At 56.6% G+C, this 12,391-nt stretch overlaps 1 protein-coding gene and 1 long non-coding RNA gene across 2 annotated transcripts; one reads left to right on the top strand and one right to left on the bottom strand.

Moving 5' to 3' along the window:
• Window positions 1-227: 227 nt before the first annotated feature.
• On the top strand, window positions 228-2,833 carry LOC143826273 (uncharacterized). Its single transcript, XR_013227040.1, has 2 exons — window positions 228-885; window positions 2,079-2,833. It is a non-coding gene; the product is annotated as an uncharacterized LOC143826273 (long non-coding RNA).
• Window positions 2,834-10,545: 7,712 nt separating this feature from the next.
• Window positions 10,546-12,373, bottom strand: LOC143826154 (solute carrier family 35 member G3-like). The gene has a single exon (XM_077314799.1). The coding sequence runs from the start codon at window positions 11,901-11,903 to the stop codon at window positions 10,863-10,865; it is 1,041 nt and encodes a 346-aa protein (XP_077170914.1). The 5' UTR covers window positions 11,904-12,373; the 3' UTR covers window positions 10,546-10,862.
• Between the last annotated feature and the right edge of the window lie 18 nt (window positions 12,374-12,391).

Genomic DNA, 12,391 nt, shown 5'->3' with positions numbered 1-12,391 from the left:
GTTTCCTTTTAAAAGGGAGGGGCCGGAGCCGGGTCGGGCGCGGGAGCGTACCAAGTCCAGGAGGGAGGGAAGGCTGCATCTGGAAGTTTGCCGCTGAGTCTCACCTGGGCGGTTTTCTGCGGGTTTTAATTTTGTAATTCGGATTTTTTTTTCGAAGGGGCGAAGCTCCCTTGGCCGGGTAACTTTTTAAAGGTCTGTTTGTTTTCCTGGAGGTAAGTGCCGCTGAGTTCATTGGAGCTTATATACAAAGTGGCTCACGGCTGGTAACAGCAAGATATTAAAATACTAAATAATATAATCGACACAAATTAAAACAATAAATAGATTTTAACCATATTAGGAACTGCCTCCTTAAAACCTTGCTGGGTGGGTAATTTATTTAGGATATAATTAGAAAAGTTCACCTAACCATCCCTAACCAAAGGCGGATATAAAGCCAAAAAATTGCAGCCTTGTCTCTTTCTCTCTCCCCCCTCGGTCGCTAATGGTACAATCTGCGGAGGGGCGAGGACAACCGGCCTGGCTCCCAAGGGGCGGGGCGCGGTTCTGTTCCGGAACTTGCCGGAGATTCCCGAGGAGCCCCGAAGGTGGGCAGCCCGGCGTCCTATCACAGCCAGCTTTCGTCGGGAGCGAAGCCGAGGCGGATGGAATTCTCCGGCGAGCGGCCTGGAAAGCCTCGGCCTCGCGTGAGTCGCGCGGCCGCCAGACGGCGCGCCACTTCCCGGCTGCTCCGCGTAGGAAACGGCGCGGCTTCGCGGCCTACCTCGGGGACCGCGCCCGGCGTTCGCGCGGCCGCCCAGAACGGCCTTGGGGGAGCGGAGAGCCGCGGCGGAGCCGGGAGGGCTCGTCGGAGGCGGGCTGGGCTGGGCGAAGCGGCCCCCTTGGGTATGTTTGGGGTCGGGACAGTCCCTGGGGGGTCGCGGGGGGGGGGGCGGACAGCCAGGCAGGCTAGGAGAGCTTATTGCCCTTGCAGTTGGGGCTGGTGTGGGGCAGGCCAGGAACTGGGGGGGGAGGGGTGTTGCTTGGGGGGATTTAAATTGCCTTCCTCATTTCTGGGGCGTTTTTTTAGGGGGGTGTTAGGGGAGAAACCCCCTGGGTGAGAGTCAAGGGAACTAAAGTGGGGGGTGGAGGGAAGGGGTCATATGCTTGCTTTTTTGCACCGAGGTACCCTTTCTGGTTTTCGGGGGGGGGTCCATTTGCCCTAATTAGCCAAAGGCATTCTGGTTTTGGAGGGGAGTTGAATGCTGAGAGGATGAGGCTTGGTAGGGGCAGAAGGCTGGGTGGGCAGTGCCTTCCTGAGGGGTCCTTGGTATGGTGGCCCTTCAAGGTTGGGGAGCAGGAGGTGCCAGGAAGAGGGTAGAGGCCGTGAGTGTTAAGCTGTGGGCCACATTCATATAGGTTGACTGGGAGAGCATGTAGGTCTGGGGGGGGGGAAGCAACCCCAAGGTTCTTGTTGTTTAAGGGGCAGGGTGAAGTTTGGGGGAATAGGAAGTAAGGGACATGGGGGAGAAAAAGGGGGGGTATTGGCTTTGCTGGAGAATTTCCAGTTTCTAGCTGCAGCAGCCTGGCTCTGGACAGAACTATGAATTTTCAGATGACAGAACAGGCTTTTAGCATCCTGGGTGGCCTTTTGGTTGGACTCCTGGAGAATCTACAGATTTGGGGCGTGTGACATCATATGGAAATGTTTGTTTGTTTTTCACTGGGAAAACAAAGATTTTAATCTAGGACTTAGGTGCAGAATGATATACCAAAACTGTTCCTTTTTTTGGGGGGGGAGGGTTCCTGTTTTGTTAGCTTTACAGGATTAGAAAAGTGAAACCACTAACTGATTATATGATTTCAAGATGATGACCCTGATTTTTCTAATAGCTGCTAAAAAGTGCTCCCCCTCACAATTTGTAGGGCAATATACAACAGCTGCTGCGGAAACTGACAATCTAGCTGTAAAGTGCAACAGAGTTTAAAACTGACCAGGATGGGAAAACAGTTTCCATTATAGTTTCCATTCTCCCCCCCACACACACACACACATTACAGACCACAACTGATCTCTGTTTTTCTCTTCTGTTTTTCAGGTGTGAAGCAAGGCAGATGGAGCTATCTCCACAGTTTGATCTAAATTGCAGAAAATCTTGGATGTGAATCTTTTGTGACTTGTGTTGAAAGAAAGGCACATTCTTAAAACTGGACCCAACCTGCTTGTCTGCTGGTGAAGGCAGGAGGGAGTTCCCTTTGACTGCCAAAATGTCCTTGCTGGAGATCACAGGACCTGCATGGACAAAAACAAAACAGTGGAATGCAGAATTTAGTATGGAGGGGAACTGGGCAAGACTGGGTGAAAAGGGTGGGCTGAATCCTGCCATCCGGAGTGGAGTTACACCCTCCTAAGCACATTGAAGTCAGTGGGGTTAGAAGGATGCAACTCTCCTTAGTATATTTGGGAGTGATCGAAAATTCTCACACTTGAAATGGCACTATTCTTATGTCGATGTGTACGCACACATGGCGTTGAAGGAAAGAAAGGAGCAGCAGGCTCTGAGTGCAGTGCAATGCAGCAGATACATGGAGAGATGTAATTATGCAATATATAGATATAAATAGATATAAACTAGAGAACTGACAACCTCATGTTTTGCTGAAGTAGTTTTACCTAATTTCATTTTGCACTGTATTTTGTGCATTTCAAGGCCCTTTTGCAATCTTTGCTTTTCTGCTCTTCTTGTATATGCCTGCCTACTGGGGACTGACTACATGCATCTGATGGAGCTGGCTCTTTCCCATGAAAGTATTTGCTACAATAAAAGAGGCTGGTCCTTAAGGTAAAACAAAATGAGTTGTGTGGTGGAATTTTCCAGCCTGTGTGTGAGGGGGGGATTGCTACAGTGAAATGCCTGCGAGTATTCATAGGACCTAAAATATAAACTGTTCAAAATACTAGCTAACAAATATTGAACAATTGCAAAAAATAAGATTTGAATTCAGGAGCAGCTCAGAGACCAACAAGATTTTTTGTGAGTTTATACCCTGAAAATCTTGTTGTTCTCTAAATTGCTTTGTTTTACGGTGGACTAACATGGCTACCCTGTGAAAATACCACAGTGACTTCAGGAGGAGGGATTGTCTTTGGTTGCAAAGACGTCGAGAATGCAAACCTGCAGAGCCACAGCTAAATACAACAGGAAGCATTTCATACTTTTGACGAAGACGATACAGAAGTAAAAACTAAAAATCATTAGTAGGATATGTAGAAATCTGCAACCAAAAGCCTCTATAGAATAAGCGATGGAGAATGTTTTCAAGCATGTTTTACATATTGTGGAGCCAAGGTAGATATACTGCTGATCTTGGATCAGGAGAGGCTACGGGGGACAAAAGCAATTCTGTCAGCAGCAGTGCTGTTGGGAGGAAGGAAAACAGTTGCAGAGAATCCTTTAGGCAATTACGAGCACAGATGGATGGGGAAGTATCAGCTCTAGGGGAAAGAATCTGTGAAATTGACGGAGATTGAGTGATTAATATTGGCCGCAGAGCTTTGAGGCTCGATGCCCGTCGTATGTTACAGAGATGAAATTTCACTTTTTCATATCTTGAGTGGCAGCAATCATTTCTAAAGAGATGCAGTTGTTGGCATACTCAAAATTCCCTGAGCTTCCTTATCCCAGATATTTGTAATTGGGACGTTCAAGAGGTACAGTAATCCCACCACTATCCGCCCTTGAACACCTGGGGCTGCATCTTTCCTGTGGCAGAAGGAGCATTTTGCTGACGGCTGCAGGAGGTTTCTTGTTCCGGGGGAATGCTATGCACTGCTGGATTTAAACCAGGACTCTGCCCAAGAATTGGAGGAGATTCTCTGATCTTACTGCCATGGGAAAGAAGAGAGTTCTGTCTGCTGTAGGAAAGGGGAACCTGTTTTTCAAGATACCTTCCCCCTTTCTCCCAATGTACAATAGAGAGTTCCCAAACATGTTCTGTGAGCAGAAGCCACAACACATCTGGCGCATCCCAGGAAGATCCGAGCAAGACTCGAAGGAACAGAGCGATGGAGAGGGCCAGTCTCACCAAAGCGTTTCTTGGGCTTTATGGACAGAGCTTGGGCCACCGATGGCCAGAGCTCAGACTTCCTGTGTGTGGCAAGCCCCTGAGGAGCAGCCTTTTTGGCTGCAAGTTCTTGGAGAGCAAGAGCGTCCCTTAGGACAGCTGTGCATTGGTAGTGGCTCACCTACAAGACTCTTTGGCTGCAGGACAGCAAAGGCAAGCTTCTAAGTCACGGGTAGTCAGCCTGTGGTCCTCCAGATGTCCATGGACTACAATTTCCATGAGCCCCTGCCAGCATTTGCTGGCAGGGGCTCACGGGAACTGTAGTCCATGGACATCTGGAGGACCACAGGCTGACTACCCCTGCTCTAAGTGATGGGGTAGGTACTACTGCCCAGATGGGAGCCAGAACTTGTCCCCCTTTTCTTCCCCCCACACCTGACTGCCTTCATTGCAGCCCCTCCATATTACATCTTCAAGCAGGGGCAGCCAAATTGTGGCTCTCCAGATGTCTATGGACTGCAATTCCCATGAGCCCCTGCCAACATGCGAGCAGGGGCTCATGGGAATTGTGGTCCATGGACATTTGGAGAGCCACCATTTGGCCACTCCTGCTTCAAGCAAGATGTAGAAGCCTGCCAGAGTGGAGGGTGATGAAGGAGTCAAAAGGAGCAGAAGCAGGGCTGAGTAGCGCCAGAGGAAAATGGAACCTTGAAAGAGGAGAAGGGAAACGTGTGGGAGGCTTGGAGCAGCATCCAGGGGATAGGGGTGGGGGTACCCCCTTTGGTTTGTCTTGGAAGGGCGGGGTATCTGTCCCCTCTCCACTCCTGAGTCGTTCCAGACGCGTGCAGCTGGATTGCTTAAAAGGTCCCAGTAGATTGCTTCTCCTTTGATCTGGGATATGTTTCCCAGAATAGAGCACAAGGGCTGCAGTGGAAGAGCCGGCCTGGAAGGGCAGCAGAGGAGCTTGCTCCCCAATGAACGTCTCCAGAGAGGCGGCAGCAGCAGCTGTGCTGTGTCTAGAGAGAAAGCTGGGCTCACGGCCCGTCACTGCCATGAAACGCCACTTGCGGCCTGGGGCCAGGGTCCCTTGCACACCCTGACCTCTTTCTGTGGGGGTGAGATGGCCATCAGGTGAGATTTCCCTGAGGTCCTTGGAGGCAGGGAGTGAGAAAGGTGTAATAAGGTACAAGAACACCAAAAGAGCCCTGCGGGTCTGACCAGTGAGGGTCCATCCAGTACGGCATCCTGCCTCACGCAAGTGCCAACCAGTTCCTCGGGAGAGCCAGCCGTGGGGCAGAGAGGCCTTCCTAAGAACACCAGAAGAGCCCTGCAGGATCAGGCCAGTGAGGGAGCATCCAGTCTCACGCAGGGGCCAACAGCAGGGCTTGGAGCCCAGGGCCGTCCTCTGATGTTGCCTGGCTCAGGGGTTCTGAATGTGGAGCAATAAAATCAGAGTCCAGCAGCACCTTTAAGACCAACAAAGTTTATTCAAGGTTGTGCCTCTGGCCTTCACTGGATGCCCTCACATTCTGATATTTTGGGAGAGCAAAGAAAAAGGCTGTTCGGATTAATCTTCTATGGGCTTGCTGGATGGATGGAGGGTGAGGAGCTGCTTCCGGGACCAGAAGCCTGCATGGAATTGGACAGAGGAGTGGGTGTGCCTCTGGTGAAAGGGGGGGACACACCACACGCCCTAGTGAAGACAAGGTGCTGTCCTTCCATCCAACCTGGAGAAACCGGGTTTGCTTCCCCAGTCCTCCTCACCATGCAGGCGGTTGGGGGGCCTTGGGCCAGTCCCAGTTCTCTGAGAGCTCTCTTAGTTCCACCTGCCTCCTTGGGTGGGTGCTTCTTGTGGGGAGAGGAAGGGAAGGTGATTATGATCCACCACAGGTAGTGAAAAGCGGGGTGCCACACCCAGCTCTTCTTGTCTCCTTTATTTGTGTGTTTGTAGCCTGCCCTTCCCCACAGGCTCAGGTTGTGTCCCAAGATAAAAGCGCGCAATGCAATTTTGCAATTATTAAAATAATAATATAAATCTTCATTATAAGTGACTTAAGAGCCCAGTTCCCAAGCCTAGACGAAAGTCCAAAATGGCCTTCCTGCCTGGCCAAAGGCTCTCCTCCGCCAGGTGGCAGGAGTGTGCCGCCTCACCCAGCTGCTGGGTTTCGGCCATCCCGTCCCGCCTGGGAGCGGAGCGCACGGAGCCAGTGCTGGAAATGGCTGCGAGGCCCGGCCCACCCCCTGGGTGCTTCCGCAAGCCCTTTTGTCCCCTTGGGGGCTGCTTCCCCCACGCATTGGGGGCTCGGCAGGCGGAAAGGCACTACATTTCTGTTGGGACTTGAGTTGTTTGTGAAAGCAAAGTCCAGGAGGCTGTAACAGGGGAAGCCCCTCTGTCTGGGTTGCGCAGCCAGCCTCTGGGGTGGTCTCCCGGCCTCACAGCTGATTTTCAGCACCCAAATGTTGCTTCCCAGGGGGGCACCAAGAGATCGCCGAGGTGACCTGTCCTCCCCACCTGCATCCCCCAAACCTCCAGGAATTTCCCAACACCACCCCGTATGAGTCTGGAGGCTGACATTTGGGTTCTTGGCCAAGGGGGCACCCTCCTTCCCAAGCAGCTCCCAGGAGAGGGAGAGGGGGCCCCCCAGCCCCCCCCAGCCTGTTATTCCTTGAACTTTTGTGGGGCCCCTGGGAGGGAAGGAGAAGGCCTGAATTCCCTCTCGCAGAGGGGCGACGGCTGTGCTCCTCTTGGGAAATGCATCTTGATTTGGGCTCATAAATACGAAGGCCATCTGGTTGTCACGCTGCCTGATGCCTTCAAGTGCCTCTGATTACATTTGCATTTTAATGAGGCACCGGGAGGGCCAGAGCCGCTTCCCAGGGCGCCTGCAGGGGCAACTCCTGCCCCCCTCCCCCCACTCCCAGGCTGAGCGGGGGTCCCCGCAAGGGGTGTGCCCGAGCCCCCTTTCTTCCGGCCTCCCCGAAAGACCCCTTTGTGGACGCAGCTGCTGTTCGCTGGAGGAGTCCCGGGGGGGGGGGGCTTCCCTGTCCTGGGGGTGGGGGTGGGGGAGGCTGTGCAAAGCATGGTTCCCAAATGGCGGGAGGGCTGGGGGGGGGGGGGAGACCAATGGCAGCCTTCCGAGCCGGGTTTGTTGTTTTCGGCTCTCGGTGCTGAGTCATGGCTCTGGAATGCAGAGAGGCTCAGCGGCTGCCGTGGTTGGCTGGGCGCTGTTTGTGCAGCACAACCTGCTAAGGATTGTCTCCGGAAAACTGGGCTGTGGCTGGCCATGTTCTGTGGCTGGAGCTCTATGTAGGCCAGGCGGCACACATCTGGGGGCCAGCCGCACCCTCCCTCGAGCTTTGGGGCGGAGGAAGCCCTGGCTTCCCCAGCCGGCCCGGCGCCCCTGGCTCAACCCTCGCCCTTCTCTCTCGGGAGCTAGCTCCCCAAACGGCGCCCCCCCCCCTCTGCGGTTGTGGTCTGGACAGCCTGGCGTGTCTCGCAGGCATTGTGCCCGGGTGGCTGCGGAAGGACGTGAAGCATTCGGAGCACTGGGCCGATGCGCCCTTTGGCCTCCTGTTCCGCAGGTACGGTCTGTGCTGCTGCGAGGACAGGAAAGAGCCGGCACCCACGTGGCTCTAGAGGGGAAGCACCAGCGGCCTGCGGCTCCCTCTCGGCTGGGGCCACGGGGCCCTCGGGAGGAAGCCAAGGACGAGTGAGGGAACGCCTGAGGGCCCATGAAGACGCCTTCTGCCGAATCAGACTTCTCAGAAAGGTCTGCTCGGACCGGCCCCTGCTCTCCGTCCTTTCCCGCCCCCTTCCCTGGAGACGCTGCCGGGGATTGAGCCGGGGGTCTCCTCTGTGCCCACCAGAAGCTCTGCGGCTGAACCGCAGCCACTCCCTGAGCGTGCGGACTGTGCCCATGTTCAGCCCTTGTTCCCAGAGTGCGTGGGGGAGGCGGTGGGCAGAAACTTGTGCAGAGCGCACCATGCTCCACCCACCGCCACCCGGCCTCCTTACAGAGAAGAGAGAAAGGCCAGGGAGAACAGAAGTGCTGCTTGTGAACTTTCCAGGCCCCTGCCTGGCTGCGCAAGTAGGAGCCCTTCCGGCCCGCTCCGCTCCGCTCCCCAGCCAGCCGGCCGCCAGAGGAGCACAACAAGATCAGAGCTTGTGTGTGTGTGTGTGTGTGTGTGTGCGGCTTTCCTCTGAGCAGAGGCGGCCAGGCCGGCCGCTTGGAAGCGAGCTGTTCTGCACAGAGCAGGCCTTAAAGGCGCCGGCGTGGACCCTGCGGCCTGGGAGGGCAGGCGCTGGCTTGGCCCTGGCTCTCTCGGGGTGTGGGGAGGGGGAGGAGGAGGGGGGAATCCTGTAGGAGCAGAACCTCATTGGGCAACTGCTCTTTTCAGGTTTTCTCAATGGACATATTTCACTGTGAACCGCCACAAGTGTTTTTGAGAGCAGCGGTATACAAGTCCATCAAGAACTATCAAAGAAGATGGAAGTGTTTTAGGGACAAAGCCGTGAGCAACCCCAAATGGCGCACGTCCAGCCCCCCGGGTCCCATGGCCGTGTCTGAGAACTAGCCCCACCTTGACCCTTCTGCCTCCCTAGGGTTTGGTGGGGGCTGGAGCAGTGGGCCCTGCCGGATCAGACCAGGGAGGGTCCCTCTAGTCCAGCCTCCCGCCTCTCATAGTGGCCACCCGGCTCCTCTGGAAGACCCACAGCAGGGCAGGGAGGCTGGAGCCTTCCCCCGACGGAGTCTTCTGCCAGCCCTTTTGTCCAGCCTGCCTAGAGGCCATGAGCGTTTGTTTCCTTTCTGGCACGCCCCAGCCCCCCTTTCCGAACTCATTCAAAGCCAGAAAACCCACAGAGTCATCCGGAACCCAGACTGTCCCTCCGGCTTCACCAGGACTTCTTGGAAACTCTCTTGTGCGGGCCCTTTAAGTATCGCTGTCCGGCCAGCCAAAACTGCTCAGTTGTGCCCCTTTGTGGGCTCAGGGCCAGCCCTCTGTCCTTCTCGAACTGTCAAACCAGACTCTTATCTGGAGAACGGGGTTTGACTCCCCACTTCTCCTCCACGTGAAACCGGCTGGGGGGGCCCAGACTCCCTTCAAAGGGGCTTAGAGGAGGGGCTTAGAATTCCCTTGAGTATTTACAGTGGACAGGGAGAGGGGAGGGGGTCACGGGACAAGAAGCCCTTCCATAACGTTTTCCCACCCTAGAAAACATTAGGGTGCCCCGTGGCACCTTTAGGATCAACAGGCACCCAAAGACCCCTGCCCAGAGGGGAGTTTTGTCCTGCTGCTTCAGACCAGCATGGCTGCCTAGCCCGGAAGAATCAATATTCTGAAAACCTCTCTCTCTTTCTCTCTCTGACCGTGCAGTTTCTCTTGCCGCCTCCGCTGGAGGGGAATTGTTGCCTACATTTCAACCCTGGCAAACCCCTTTTAACTCTCCCTGATTGCATGAGTTTTTTTTTAAGCTTTGAAGACAAATTACGCCCCCGATGTCCGCTTCCTCAGATCCCGTAAGTGACACTCTCTGCCTTGACCCGGCTGGTTTGGTCACGTCCCCCTTGGCCACGTTGCTCAAGTCTGGCGAGAGGTGTGGCTCTGCACAGGCCACCTAGAGAGCTGCTGGGAGGGGGGCCACCAAGCTTCAAGCGGTCACTGCACCCCCCCCCCCACCACTGGAGCAGCTCCCATAAATCAGGTTTTGTTCCTAAAACTCACCTTGAATACAAGGAAACTCTTTGAAAAATGCCCCCCACCCCCTGCAGGAAGTTTGGCAGATGTGAGCAAGAGGGGCTTCCCAGCAGAGGTGGGCGCCAGAAGCCCCACGTGGGGCCCCAATCCGGAGGCCCGAAGGGCGATCATCGGGCGGGGGAGCTGAGCAGCCGACCTCCCCGTGGTGTTTTCTGGACCGGCTGGTCAGGCCGGGTCTCCTGGAGGTCCCCAGAATTACAGCTCATTTCCAAACTACAGAAATCATGGGGGGGGGGTACATTGGAGGGTGGGTGCTACAGCATCAGGCCCCACTGTGGTCACCATCCGTCCCCACAGGGCCAGGAATTCTGCATCCTGGATCTGGCGGTTCTCCCCCACTGGGGGCCAGGGTAGGGCTGCCAGCTTTGGGTTGGGAAAGAGCTGCAGATGTTGGGGGTGGAGTAGGTGGGATTTGGGGCCGTGGAGTCTGGAGCTCCCCCCCCCCAAGCGGCCATTTTCCCCAGGGGACCTGATTTTTGTAGTCTGGTGACCCGTCGTCATTCCAGCTCTGCATGTGGACAGCAGCTGCACACGAACCTGATCCGTCAGTAGTCAAACTGCGGCCCTCCAGATGTCCGTGGACTACAATTCCCAGGAGCCCCTGCCAGCAGGGGCTCCTGGGAATTGTAGTCCACGGACATCTGGAGGGCCGCAGTTTGACTACCCCTGCGTTAGATACTCAGAAACCCTTTCTCCCGGGGGACAAGCTGACTCGCCACCGTCTTCTCTGCAGGAGACCTGTAATTATCTTTCAGAAAGGAACAAACCAGTGGCCCTTCCTGCTCCCGCTCCGTGGCTGGAGATTTCCCTGTGCCCCACCGGCCCCAGGGAGTGACTCTGGCCTGAAGACCAGGATGGAGAGCCAAGGCCCTGTCACCTGGCTCAGGTGGCCCTAGGCCGGAATTGTCCACGGCTTCATGCTTCGGCAGACCGTGCCCGGGGGCCCTCGCCCCACTGGGGCTGCCTCCCCCGCTCACTGCCTCTCGCCGCTCCTGAGCGTCTTCCTCTCAGGGTGCCTTGTGCTGCTCCCGGTCCTCCCGGCTCCTCTCCCGGGACAGTGTTCAGGCCACCCCTTCGTCGTCCTCGGGCGCGTCGCAGCTGATGTTCTGGGAGGTGATGATGGCTATGCTCCCGATGATGACCCCGGCCCCGGTGATGTCAAAGGGCGTCACCGCTTCCTGCAGGACGTAATACTGCACCGCGAGGGTCACCACCACTTCGGAGTGCAGGACGGCGCACACCAAGGCCGGGTGGGCTTTCGTCACGGCGTAGCTGGCGCACAGGAAGGACACCAAGGCCAGGACGCTCACGGCCACGACGCAAGTCCAGGTCAAGAGGTCCACCGGTATGACGGGGTCTTGCAAGAGGAACATGGCGGGGAGGCACGCCAGGCTGCCCACCACGCCGAAGAGGAAGGCCACGGTGGCCAGCGTCTCGGGGAAGTCCAGGCTCCGGAAGACGACCAGGCCCACCGCGAGCAGCATCCCTCCCATGCAGGCCAAGACGTACCCGAGCGCGTCGTAGAGCTGGGTGCTCTCGTCCAAGTTCAGCAGGTCCGGGACCACCATGATGAGCACGCCCAGAGTGCTGCCCAGCAGGCCGAACCAGTCGTAGCCCGTCAGGCGGTTCTTCTCCATGTAGAAGGCCAGCAGGATGGAGCAGACGGTGGAGGAGCCCTTGCGCACGGTGGTGGCGTTCCCGCTGGGCACCACCATGAAGGAGGTGTAGGCGAAGCCGATGGAGATGACGTTGACGGAGGCGTGGAAGAGGGTGCGCCGGCGCGACTCGGGGGGCCCGCAGCAGGGGATCCGCCAGTAGCGGATGTAGCCCACGAAGAGCAGGTGGACGAGGCAGCGGAAGAAGAGGATCTGCAGGGAGGGGATGCCCGACGCCTCGTTGGCCATGCGGGTGAACAGGGCCGCAAAGCCCGCCGGCAGCCCGCCCCCAAAGAGCGCGATCAGCAGCCCCTTCATGCTTTCCGACGGGCGGTAGCGACTCCAGGCGGGCCGGAGCGGAGGGGGTGGGGAGGCCGGAGGGGAGAAGCGTAACAGGTCCGCCATGGTCCCAGAGGGCTGGGCGTGGGGGCTGCGGCCAGATGCCATGCGGGGTGCCCCTGTGGCCGGTGGACACTCGAGGCCCGGCAGTGGGGAATCCTGCAGCAGCCCTGGGGGAGAGAAGCGAGAGCATCAGGACAGCCGTGGTCTGGAGTGCAGGCCCCCCGTCGCCGTGGCCTCCGTGTAAGTCTCGCGTTCAGCCTCTGTGTGTGGAAAGGGAATGAAAGCGGTCTACCTCAAAGGGTTGTCGCAAGGATGAACACGCTATAAAGGGAATGAGCCAAACCGGAAGGGAGGGGCCTCTGAAGCAATTGCAGGTTGTGTTAAGGTCGTCTTTTTGAGCCTGCAGACACCTTTGGGGATTCTGACACAGTGGGTGTGGCCGCTGGTGGAGGCCCAAGGAAGAGGGGTGCTGCATAACTGGCCAGCTTGATGGGTGGGCAAGTAGGCGCTTTGACTCCCCACTCCTCCGCCTGAAGCCAGCTGGGTGACCCCGGCCTAGTGTGTTCTCGGAGAGCAGTTCTTGCAAAGCAGTT

Source organism: Paroedura picta, chromosome 16 (assembly GCF_049243985.1).
Source record: "Paroedura picta isolate Pp20150507F chromosome 16, Ppicta_v3.0, whole genome shotgun sequence".
Classification (NCBI taxonomy): Eukaryota; Metazoa; Chordata; class Lepidosauria; order Squamata; family Gekkonidae; genus Paroedura; species Paroedura picta.
Note: the sequence above shows the minus strand (reverse complement) of the source record. Positions and strands in the feature narration are given on the sequence as shown.